Genomic DNA, 13,088 nt, shown 5'->3' on the forward strand with positions numbered 1-13,088 from the left:
CTTACAGCTTCCCACAACTGGCTGTGTATCAGCTGAGCAGTTTTATCTGTGCAGAAACTTGGTGCCAAGAGGGGAAGGTTGAGCCTGAGAAGGAAAGGGCCCAACATGGATTTATTGGCTGCTTGATGCATATGAGTTGGCATAAGCAATTTTGCCCGTGTGCGTTAACTCAGAGCACTAATCTTCACGTGACTTTTTTTGGCTTGGCAAATGCAATTTAGTGGATTAACAGCTGTTATTACTTCACGCTGTCACCATGCCATAAATCAAAGGCTCTATAAAGTTTTAGGGGGAAACATTTTAAAGCTTGGCTCAGCCATGGACTGGAGTTAGCAGAAGAGAAACAAGAGAGTGGCAGCCTTGCTCTCTGCTTGTACTTCAGCTGAAAGAACCCTCTTTCCTCATTCGTCCAGGTGAGTTTCACGCTCATTTCAGCTTAGGACTCAGTTTGACTTATTTTATGGTTTCACGACCACCGGCTGCAGCGCCCGGGCCGGACCCGCCTGCCCTCCTGGCCGGACCCCGGCCTTTGCCCGCCGGCCGGGCACCACCTGGCGCCGCCGAGCTCCGCCCCGCCGCTCCCGCTGACAGGACCCGGCGCTTATCGCGCATGGGGCGGTGGCGCGGTCCTCCCCCCCTCTCCCCCCGCGCTTTTCTCCTCAGCGCTCGGCTGTCGGCGCAACAGGCAGGCAAGTGTGGGACACCGCCGTAACTCGGGGCCGACCGGCCGGCCCTGGCGTAAGGGGGGAGGACGAGAACCCGCTCTGGCGAGCGGGGCCGAGGGGGCCAGTCTTGCCGTGAGGGACCGGAGGTCCCGGGTTCGCCCTGGTGAGTGGGGCCGAGGGGGCCGGCCGTGGTATGGCAGCGGAGGATCTGGCTTCGCCCTGGCGAGCGGGGCCAAGGCTGCCCGAGGGAAGCGGCCCTCGGCTCCAGGGCGGGAGGGCCCGGCCCGGCTGTGCCCGGCGGGACTGCCCGCGGGCCTCAGCCTCTGCGCAGGCAGCGGTACCTCGCTGAGCGCGGCCGGGGAAGCAGCCCTGCTTTGGGCTTCCTGCAGGACCGGGTACCTTTGGTCTCGGGGATGCGCGAGGAAAAGTGGGGTACAGCAGGGGCCTCGCGTGTGCTTTGCGGTGCCTACAGCTATTGCTGTTTGGAACTTGCCTCCCCAGTAGCAGCAGGCGCCGTGCTGTGCGGTACCTCATCTCGGGTGTGGAGCTGGATTTACCGAAAGGTAGCACCTGCCAGGACTGTGTTTGCTTCCCCTCATGCCTTGGCACCTCTAACTTGGGCAACAGCCGCAGTGACAGCGAGACCCGTGCGCCTTGATCTGCTGGGTGCCCGGTGCGGAGGCTGTAACAGTTTCCGTATTGAGAGCTTGATACGTAAGGTATGCAGGCTTTGTGATGGGTGAAAAACTGCTGCCTGCCATGCTGGCACACTCCAGCTGATGAGAATTTCTGCATGGGTGGAATATTTAAGCTGTTAATCTGTGGCCAACTGTTTAGAGGATACTTGCAGTGATCTTTATTCTTGCTAGTTAGACTTTTCTAACTTCATTTATTCTAACTCCTTGCAACAGATTGTTCATAAACTGGCTCAATGAAGTAGTCACTCTTGGGAGCTAAGCCTATGATAGATACTCCAGAGAGGAAAAAACTAGTTGTCCTGAGTGGCTTTGTGTCGGTTAAATGCTTGTTCTAGGCACTAGTGTGTCTCAAGGCTTATTTACTGGATATAAATCTACAGACCTGGCAAGAGAATGGCTTATAACGCTTGGTATTCTGCATCCATCCCTTGGGTCTGATTATATACCTGTTCTGTTGATACCTCCTCTACATAGGTAATACTGCAAAAATTAATTGTGACAAAGTGCCTTCCATGTTAGATCAGCTAGTGGATGTAATAAATGCATGCGAAAAGAGATTGAATTTTGGTGCTTGTAATTAACCACTTCTCCTGTGATTTACCAGCATTGTATTTCTGACTTGTTGTCCATGTCTTTATTGCATAAAGTGGATTTTACTTAGTTGTGGCTGTTAATACATGGAGAACTGTAGCCAAAGGTAACATCTACACCTTGAGCCTGTTTATAGGCCAGATGGTAGGTTATAGCAAAAAGTGTAATGAATGCAGTTAGGTGGATTTAACTGCTCTGATCTGGGTTCTGCACAGAACTGGCTGAGGAACACTTACCTTGTTCTCTTGATTCTGCTGTTTTCTTGGATAGAGATTGAAATTGGTTAAAATGCACAAATAATTCTATTTTCAGCAAGGTTGTTTAAAAAAACCAGAACAACTGGTAACCAATTCCTTTCTTCCTTGACTCTTGTAGAAATGTCATTCGTTTAAGAACCGCTTGATGAAGATAGTGCCTTATGGTTTGTTTTCTCAATCTCTTAAAGGGTTATAAGCCAGTAACTCTGGGAAACAGTGTTTTCTATTTCCTTTTTTTTTTTTTTTAACTGAAAAGTCACTATTCTTATGTTTGTATTACCTTAAGCTGCTTAATGGCATTCAAACACTCAATAATACTGAGCTCTCCTGGTCAGTCTTAACTGTGATTTTTTTATTTTCTTTTTTACAGTGCATTTTCTTCAGTATTAAGCAGACTTATTCTAAAAGCATGCAAACAAATAGCCCTGCAGTAAAAGGGAAGAGAGATTTATGAATGGAGGTGTGACAGTCACTGATTATCTTCAAGCTAAGTCTGCTTAAAAACAAGTGTGTTGTTTTAAAAAGGGGGAGGAACTTTGAAATGCTAGTTCTCCTGGTAGAAATGACATTTTTTGCGTACTTAGTGTGATTCGCATCGCCCTGACTTTTATGTGGTGCGAGGTGAGTTGTACTGCGGGAGCATTACACAAGCTGTAACAAACCACTGTCTGGAAAGCATTTGTAGAACAGACTTACCTCTCCTGGTGACAGAACTAGTTTTAAACAGCGGAACTGTCTCAGGCTAAGAGGAGCCCCTCGCTAAGGTGAAGTGTATTGTAGGCTTTAGCTTTCTAGGCAGTGCTCTAAGATTTGTATGTGGATCTTCATTAGGAATGTGATTTCATGCTATCTAAGGCTAGTATCAATTGTCATGCTTTGTTGTGCATAGCTTAAAGGATGATGGATAAACGTGCTATGTGTTAAAATGGTCTCATAAAAGCTTAAAATTTCTGCTCAGTTCAGTAGGCTAACTACAAATTTTCCCCTTTACCTTCATTTTTGTTCTGTAATTCCCTTGTCCCTTTATCTCCAGTGTCCAAAGTAGAGGGTTGATGTGTTGCTGACTGACTCAATTGTACAGCTGCTGGCTAACTTGGGAGTTTTAATATGAAAGATTTTCTTTTAAAACAGCTGTCTACAAATGACACTTCAGATTGTTTGTTTCTGTATACTCTGAAACAACTTATAAGCAATGTAATACTGCATTCTCATCAATTAGACTGCTGTTAGCTAAAATGCATCTTGTGCTTATAAGCATGCTTATTTCAAAATTGATTTGGTCAGAGAGGATAATTAGTCCTTAATGAGCATTACAAAAGTGACGTATTGTTCTCTTGGTCTGTGTGTTGTCAACCAGCAGGCCATTGTGCCTGTTCTGTGTGTTTAATAAAACCCAAAGCAAAATGCTGTGTTCATGAGCTTCCGGAAACAGGATGTCCATCCTAAAACAGTGTCGCAAACTGAAGTCGCAAACCTTACTCTTCACAATCGTCTCTTTCTGACTCAGAGAAAGCAGGACACATCTCCATCAGGTAACTCTTATTTCTAGGGTTAGAACAACTTCCGCCCCTTGCTTGAGCAGTCTGTCCACATCTTTAAACAACTGCCTGCACTAGATAGATGATAAACACCCTTCTAAAGTGAAACTTACTTATTCTAGAGCTGGGGTTTTTTTTTATTTTGAATGAGGAGGGGGATGAGAAGGCTATATCTGCATCTGGGAAACTTCCTGTAAAATAAAATTATTAAAACTATTTTTACAGTGGACACATCTGAGATTTTCCCTCTCTGTCCCAAATTGTACTGTAGGGGTTAATAATGGGACTTCATAAGGAATTCAGGGTACATGGAGATAAGGGATGTTAGGATAGCACATGAAGGTGGAGAATGAATTGCTCAACTACATCTAGCATAGTGGAGTATTTTTGAAGCTGACGTTGGAAGATTTTCTTTTAAAATATTTGGGGTTTCTAGTTTATTTTTTAAACTCCTGTGTTTACCATAAATGAGTTCTACCCTTTTTAAGTGAAAAAGATGGAATTCTTGCTTGATGACTCAAGGACCTAAACAAAGGGGAGCAGGTATAGAACACAGGAAAGTTGCTCTTCAAGTTATAATGCTTACTCATTCTTTATTGGCAATGTGGCAACAAGGAACTGAATTAAAATGAGTTTGTACCTGTTTTATCACTGAAAAGCTAAAAACTGATATTCAGCGTGTGCAAACAATTGATTTAGAACAGGAAAAGCTCTTGTTCGCACTAGCAGAGGGAGGGAAACATGCGGGTCAACCTCAGCTGTCTTCTAGATAATGCAATTCAATGTGCAATGCTACAATTGTGGAGATATATCACACCTTAGGGTTCTGGCTCTCACTTAGGTGACAAGGTGCAGCTGTAGCAAGGATAAGTATGGGTTTCTGACCTTCGCTTCCAGCCACTTGGGTGAAGTAAAAGCTAAGAGGTGGCTATGGATAGAGAACTAAGTATTTGGGGTATACTCAAAGATCGCAGATCTAGGAAGATGTAAACTCTTGTTTCATTGAACTTTGTTTTCCTATCAAGCTTAGGGCTCACTACTTCTCCTGCAAGAATAGACCAATACACGTGCCCTTGCTCAAAGCACCATAGAACTTGGCATGCTTACCCTAATGGCCTGGCACCTGAGAGGCAGCAAGAAGGGGTATGTCTGATGTGTGCATATGCTGGTACGTCCTGACATTAAAATACAAATGTAATGATGTGTTTGGCTGACGCATTGCAGTTAGTGGAATGGCACTTGGTATGTTCGCACAGCTACCTTGTTCAATGTATCAGTGATCTACAACACTTAGCAAATTCTTGTTCCTTTTTGCGGCATTCGTCTTTTCAGGATTGTAATATTACAGCTGGAGTTACAGCATATGCATCGCCTGTACTATAGGATCAGATACCTTTCCTGCCATGATAATCAGAAAATATTCTTACGCTTTGTTAGAATTCATTTGCTTGTATGAAATTTCAATTTTCTGGAAGAGGTCATGATTCACTTTTTTTTTTCCTTCCCCAAATTGATTACAGTCCATTTGCAAATTAGTGGTTTAGCTGCAACAAAGGTTTAGTATTATAATTCTTGCCTTGAAGATTCATCCAGGCATATTAATAAATTCTACCTTCTGTAATTGTTACTAGTGCCTTTCCTTATTTTGCAGCTTCCTGCTTACTGAAAGATGTCAGTAATTGGAGTAGTGTCCTCCTGTTCCTGTCTCTGTCCTGGTGTATGGCTGCTGAAACCAGGAATGCAGAAGATGAGCTCCTTCAGCTTACATACAGCAGCCAGGTGTGCTGCCAAGGATTATTATGAAGTACTTGTGTTGGGTGGAGGTGCTGGTGGAATCACCATGAGTGCTCGGATGAAGAGGAAAGTGGGGGCAGGAAATGTGGCTGTTGTTGAGCCAAGTAAGGTAAGTCTTCCTTGGATGTAAAACATTGAAAAGAATAAGCATTTTACATATGTGACCAGATTGGGCTGATTCTCATCCTTCTTCAACCTCACATGTTTTTAACTGTGGAGAGGAAGCCAACTAGCCATCTTTTAGAAAGCTTTGTGTGAAGTTTGTTGCTCCACGATAGACACATGCATCCCTCCAGCTTTGTCATGGAAAACTCTTGGTTATTTATTTATACAGCTTCTTCTGTTAAGAATAATACAATGTTAAGAGCACATTGCTTCCTTTTTGGAGTGATGTGCCTTCATCTTAAAGTCCCTTTAAACAGTTCTTAAATGTGCATTTGAACACTTCTTCAGACTCATTACTATCAGCCACTGTGGACCCTGGTTGGCGGTGGTGCAAAGCAGCTGGCAACTTCAGCACGTCCAACAGGAAGTGTAATGCCTAAAGGTGTTGAGTGGATCCAATCTCGAGTTGCAGCATTGGATCCAGATAAGAACTGTGTCTGGCTGGAGAATGATATCAAGGTAATGTAAAAAAATTTTTTTTAAGAAGTTAATCTCTTATTCTATGTCATGAGTTGTCTACCTATCTCCTGCAGGTCCCCTTGGAACTGTCTATTAAGCAAGACCCTTCTCCAGCATCTAGGAGGGCATGAAATTCCACTTAGCCTTATGAGAAGTACTTGAGCCTAAAATGTATTTCTAATAAAAATTGTTGTAGATAACTTGGTTAGAATAATATCAAATTAAAATATCATTATCATAAGTCTTCTCCCCATTTATAGTGAACTGAACACAAAAGAGAGAATATTTTGCTCCAAAGACTTGGTTTTGTGTATAGCAAAGGCTGTGTGTATAACTTGTAACACAGTTAGCATTTTAACTATAAATTATTCTTGGAGCTTAACATTTATGTTACTAATGCTCTCTCTCTCTTTCCTGTATGACACTGTTGCAGTCAGATAACTTAAATTTGCTTTGAGGTAGTGTTTTGTTTTTTGTCTAAAATACTTTTTTTTTTCCCCCCCTTATACAACAGATATCTTACAAGTATCTGATAATTGCCCTTGGGATTAGTCTGCATTATGAAAAGGTATTTGTTTTACAGTAATCATGTTTTTATTAGTTTTAATGGCATCATGTACCCCTATGATTCACTAAAGTAAATGGCTTTTCAGTACATTTTTTTTACTGCAAGATATTGAACACTAATACGAATTAAAGTGCCAGAAGACAGCCTAATGACTATTCCTTCCCCAGATCTCTATGTAATAACCCAAATTACTCTTGGGAAGGTCTTTTGAGACAGCTTTGTTGCATCTCTATGGCAGTATCAGCAGATGGGGCAGCAAGTTAAATCTGGAACTTAAAGGCAGTCTGTAATAATGAGATAATCAGGTATGCTACTGTAGTCTGAAGCATCTCTAATGTAAACAGAAGTGAGGAACACATGGCAGGTAGTCAAATCTGTCCTGCAGAATTAATTTGACCCACCCTCACCTTTCGTAAAGGATGTAGTTCAAAAGGAACTACACTTGTGTTTAAATAGGCCCTGGGGCCCTTCCCACCTATTAGGTTTTATGTACACTTTATACAGCGGCACTCAGAGGAAGACAATACCATTGTATGGCGCAAGAATGACTGCAGTTGTTTGGAGGAGGAGGAAAACACAAAGGCAAGATGTTTGAGCAATTTGACTCTCGAGGTTTTAACCTGACCTGGATATGATGTAGTACCTGATAATATATTTGAGTATCTCTTTGCAAACTCCCAAGGCACATGTAAAGCAAGAGCTAGTCTTAGTTAACTATAGTCACACCAAATAAATTCTGGTGATTAGGTCAGTGGAATGAGGAGTTGCTTTGTGTTCAGTGACCCTCTCAGTCTTCACATATATCTCTTCAGTACAACCTGATAAAACTAAATTCAGTAGTAGAAGCCATGTAAAACAGTTAAACGCTATTACTCTGTAGCAAACAAAATTCATGGTAACATATTTATATGGCTTTAAAACAAAAGTAGGCAGTTTAAAAAGAGGGATGGTTTCTCTTATCTGTCGTCACCAACATCATACTTCCTGGTGTAGAGTCCCAAACACATTGCAGTGCATGTAACATGACTCCGTTTTCTCACAGAATTTCTGCAATCCATTATTTTGAAATAGGGACAACTCCCTTTCTCACAAACAGATGCTCAGGCATAATAAAAGTAGTAGGGAAATAATTATTGGAGACAGTTGATTTAAAATAACTGTAGGAAATAGGTATCTGTAGATGACTACTGAAAAATTTCATGAACCTTATAAATTTTCGTAATTTTTTTTTTTTTGCATGATTTTTACTTATGATGATGTACCAGTGACTTTATATATTCTCACTCTGAATTTCATGTGCTAGTCTACGAAAACTTGGGCCTGGCTCTGCACAGATCACTTAAACTACAAATGTTGCAGACCAGAGTCATTTCAGTAAATGTTACATCTACTAAATAATCTACTAGAAATATCTGTGATTGCTAGGCTTATTTTTAAAACTGCCAACTAGCAAGTATCTATGGGCTTTCTTTTTGCTAGAGGCTTCTTAAATAGCTGTTTCTCAAGTCTGCATTTAATAGTTGATGATGAGACAAAATTTTTGCCATCTGTACTTTAAACCTTAATTTCATTTTCTTAGATCAAAGGCTTGCCTGAGGGTTTTCATTACCCTAAAATAGGTTCCAATTATTCAGTTCATACGGTAGAGAAAACGTGGAAAGCTTTACAAGATTTCAAGGAAGGAAATGCTATCTTCACTTTTCCAAATACTCCGGTGAAATGTGCAGGGGCTCCTCAGAAGATCATGTATTTATCAGAGGCCTACTGGAGGAAAGTAAGTATTTTACTCTCTGCCCGTGCTTATTCCCACAGTTGGAAGGAAGGCTTGTTCTAAGGGGTTCATGTTACCTTTAAAACAAATAAGAACCACACGAGTGGAATGTGACTCAGGATTATTGAAGTGACTGAGTTGCTTTTTCTATTATTAGTGGATAATAAATTAGGCTAACTGAATCTTACATAAATATTTAGCATATACATAATACTGGGGAAACTTATAGAATTCAGAATCCATAAGGAAAGAACTGCTTCCCTGCTTCTCGTGAGCTACAGATAAACTGTTCTCAGCCTGATTTATAACTTCAGGTGTTGCACTAAAATAATGCTGGCTGGAATTAAGTAATTCTTGTTAGTTTAAGTACTTAATATCTGTTGCCATTTGTCTTTCTGCTAGTCTGGCTATGCTTGCTGCTTGTGGCATGCTGTCTTGGGATCAGGAGGAGTCTTAGCCAGGCTGTTAAAGCAAGCTTAGTGGAAACAAAAGACAACTTCAAGTGGAAGTGTCGGGCTTCATATGTATTTGTTTCATGAGCTGTCTGCTGGGGAGTATCTGAATAATGCATAGAGCTGAAGGTTTCAGAAAGCTATGTAATGCTAATCTGCTACAAGTGCTTAACTTGCTTACAGTAATTCCTCTGAATTGCAGCCACTTCTTCTCACTAGCAATTTGTGTGTGGCATATCTTCATTTCCTCACTCAAAAAGTGCAAAGACTGTCTTGTCTAGCTTCTGACATGGTGTGAAATACCTGTATCTCGAGAATTCTAATGTTAATACTTCATTAATAATTGAACTGCATTAACAGTTTTATCAGCTTTTCAGTAGTGCAGCATAGTTCTTTTGTCTTGACTAGCTTGTCACAGTTTCTTAATAAAAAAAGGCTAATTTGGTCTCTCTGTGCAGACAGGAAAGCGTTCCAAAGCAAACATAATGTTCAACACTTCGCTTGGTGTCATTTTTGGTGTTAAGAAGTATGCTGATGCATTGCTTGAAATAATAAAGGAGAGGAATATTGCTGTTAACTATAAGCGCAACCTTGTAGAAGTTCGAGCAGACAAGCAGGAAGCTGTGTTTGAAAACTTGGACAAACCCGGAGTGACTGAAGTTCATCAGGTCAGGAGCTTTCAGACCTCTAGTTTGATTCTGTTTCTTTTCCTTGTGTACTGTAACAACATCATATCTGCTTCCTTAGTATACTGCTGTTACCTTCTGAGAGTACCACCTCTAACTTTAGCAGAAAATTAAAAAGTTTGAGGTGGAGAGAAGAAAGAGTATCTCATAAACAATGCCTGGAGTCCTGTATGCCTGGTTAGTATAACTTTAGAATGTCTCGGGTGTGCATGGAGGAAGGCAAATTGCTGCTATGCCAGTCTAAATGGAGCTGCTTGAGAAGGTTCATGTTAATAAAAGGATGCACTTCAAATCTGAGAGCAAATTTTCATTCTATATACTTGTGTTTTATTAAAACATCAACAAACAAACCAAAAACCTCTTCTCCACACTGCTTTTATTGCCTCATATCAGCACAGGTATGACTTTCTCTGATAAATTAGTTATTGAGTGCCTTTTATTTCTGTCTAGTATGAAATGCTTCATGTCACACCCCCGATGGGGCCACCTGATGTACTCATCAACAGTCCTGTCTCAGATGAAATTGGTTGGGTGGATGTAGATAAGGAAACTCTACAACATAAAAGGTATCCTAATGTATTTGGTATTGGAGACTGCACCAACCTTCCAACATCAAAGACTGCTGCAGCTGTAGGTAAAGTTGCATGTGTGTGTTTGTGTGTGTGTAATGAAAAGTGGGGGAGTGACAGTAAGCTTTTTGTTCAGTTTGTTACTCCCGAGGTCTTCACTTCAATTATTTCCAGCTTCAACTAATTAGCTACAGACCATGCTCATGCCATTAGCCTACAATTCTTTTGGTCCAAATGTCTCACAGATGAACTAATTCTATTTTCTCTGTTCATGCAATGGCTTAAAATGAGTTAGTACTCTTGCATTCCATCATAATTCAGTAGTAAAACTTTCTGCTCTATCTTAGAAAGTCATGCATATGTGTCAGCTAACTGATAACTCACTGTTGAAGAATCACGTGTTCTGTACTTGTAGCTGCAGGGTCCAGTATAAAAACACTTCAGGCATACGGTCTCACAACTAAAAAAAAAATAATGTAAATAAGAGGGTGGAAAAAAAGAAGGGCTATACAGCATGTTAGTGGTGTAACTTGAAGAATGGTATAGTCAAGTATTCCAGCAAAGGGTTCTAGAATACTTCCCTTCCAGCACTCAAAATTAAACAAAACTTTAGTGTGCCAGAATCTTAGTGTTTGGGAAGACTAAGCAGGTATAATGTAGCATAGGACAATGGGCATAGGCTAGAAACATATAGCTCAAGTTTCATTAAGCTTTAGCATGTTGGAAACTGTGAGTTCAAAGCATTACTCCAATTTTTTTTTTTTTTCTTATCTGGGACTGTAAACTTCCCAAACTGATTGGACATCTAAGTTCAATTACAGCTGAATTTTCCAACAAAATGCCTGGCTACTAATGTTTGCTCTAGTGATGACACTAATTACTGTCTGAAACAGCCTTAATACACTCTTTTTTTCTTTCTTATGTAGCTGCCCAGTCTGGAGTGCTGGATAAAACTATTTCCCTGGTAATGAAGAACCAGTTGCCAACTAAAAAGGTACCTACAGCTCTTGGCTTAGGGAGAAGTTTTCTTGAATGTTTTCTCCATTGTTATCCAGGAAGTCTTGCAAGCAGCTAAACCATGTGAAATGGAAAGCAGGAAGGGCTTTGCATCAGCAATTGGGGTGCTAAATACTCTGTCATAATAGTGCTTTAGTTGCACAATTCATATTCTTGATACTGCATTTAAAAATATTATCTATTTAAATCCATGACTTCTGAGTTGCAAGAAGTTGAAAGTTAGTCTGGGTTCTTCATCAATGCAGGTGACTTATTTAGAGTAAAACTTGACTATTAGAATTCCTACTCCAATAAAACCCTGGCAAACTTTACACATCTGTAGTATGTTAAACTTGCCTCCCCTGTACAGAACATGAACTTACACATTGAAGGCTTTGTACTACAGAAGATGTTAAGCCTACAACTATGTTTAAATTTCTCTTTGAGACTTGGCTTTCATTTTATATATGGCTTCTGAATTAATATTCCTGGGGGTACTTACCTGCATATCATCCATGCTCCTGCAGTCCTCTGGGAATTCTTAGTAGATTCAAGATCCTGTTTATACACTGACTGTCAAAGCTAGCACCAGCTCTCATCCTCACCTACTGGTCACCTGTTTTGCTGGTTACAATAATAACCAGGAATGAATGAGACCAAGCCCTATTGTTCTAGCTTAGTTCTAACTTAAGCAATGTTGTTAAGCAAATCTACAATCTAAATTTGAAATGAAATGGCTTAGTATTATGGTTATTAAACCATAATTGGCTTAGCCTTCCAAACTCATTGGTATTAACACTATAAATGCAGAAACTTCTTAGTAACTTATTTTGATGTATGAATGTTAGCAATATGACTTGTAATACCTCAGTATTTAGACTTTACTCAGATTAATGAAAAAATGGTGTTCTTCATTGCAGTATGATGGATATACTTCCTGCCCGCTAGTAACAGGCTACAACAAGGTGATTCTAGCAGAATTTGACTATGCTGCTCAGCCTTTGGAGACCTTTCCTATTGACCAGAGTAAGGAGAGAGTAACCATGTACCACATGAAAGCTGATATGATGCCTTTTCTCTATTGGAATGCACTACTTAAGTAAGTATTTCAATTCTGAGCAGGCAGAGCTGCTGTGATCATTCAGAAAGAAGTCAGGCACAGACACCTGTTCTGGCTTAGTTCTGTAGTAGAACAGAAGCAAGCGAAGTGCATCCTTAGTCACAACTAAGACCTCATCTTTCTGGGGATTCTGGGCACTTTGTTAGTAACAGGAATTGTTCAACCAGCATAGGGTTGAATTGCACAGAAGGGGACCCCTTGCCCATGGGAAAACCTCACTGAAGATAATTTTCCAAAACAAACCCATAACACTCCTTAACAAGTATGGTATCTTGTAGGAGTAAAACAGAAACACTCCCTCCAAACCTACTTTGATAGTATCTACATAAAACAACTTCTCTTGTTTCTAGGGGATACTGGGGAGGACCAGCTCCTCTCAGGAAGCTAATGCATCTGGGCTTGAAGTAACTGCTGGGTCTGTATTGGTCAAAAACCCTTTTGAAGAAAAAGGGCTGGTCTTACATATTGATCCATTGTATCTTCCCTCTTGGACAATCACCTAGTAGATTTTTTTTTGGGGGGGGTGGTGGTGGTTTAAATCAATCATTTGAGATCAATGCATGCACTGAAGAGAATAATTCAATGCTAGTAAAATGGCCTGAACACCACCTATTGTTCTCTCATTTCTGAAGAGTAAAATCAGTCCTAACTTCTTACATACTTAAGCATACTTACTGCCTAATTAAATTGATTATGGCAAGAACTCAAAGCATTATATGTGTATTGTGCCTATATACACACACCATTCCAGGATAGTGG

The 13,088-nt window shown here is 40.6% G+C and overlaps 1 protein-coding gene across 5 annotated transcripts; it reads left to right on the forward strand.

The window, feature by feature from the left end:
- Positions 1-306: 306 nt before the first annotated feature.
- Positions 307-12,806, forward strand: SQOR (sulfide quinone oxidoreductase). 5 transcript variants are annotated; one of them, XM_075764561.1, is made up of 10 exons: positions 307-413; positions 5,401-5,652; positions 5,997-6,167; positions 6,682-6,735; positions 8,315-8,509; positions 9,417-9,626; positions 10,095-10,278; positions 11,140-11,207; positions 12,130-12,308; positions 12,680-12,806. In XM_075764561.1, exons 2-10 carry the CDS (start codon positions 5,419-5,421, stop codon positions 12,735-12,737), a joined length of 1,353 nt encoding a protein of 450 aa, XP_075620676.1. In that variant the 5' UTR covers positions 307-413; positions 5,401-5,418; the 3' UTR covers positions 12,738-12,806. The 5 variants fall into 5 exon arrangements, with proteins under 5 accessions (XP_075620676.1, XP_075620673.1, XP_075620677.1 ...); XM_075764558.1 differs by lacking the exon at positions 307-413 and adding an exon at positions 776-828; XM_075764559.1 differs by lacking the exon at positions 307-413 and adding an exon at positions 2,281-3,743.
- Positions 12,807-13,088: the final 282 nt, after the last annotated feature.

This window comes from Balearica regulorum, chromosome 12 (genome assembly GCF_011004875.1).
Source record: "Balearica regulorum gibbericeps isolate bBalReg1 chromosome 12, bBalReg1.pri, whole genome shotgun sequence".
NCBI lineage: Eukaryota > Metazoa > Chordata > Aves > Gruiformes > Gruidae > Balearica > Balearica regulorum.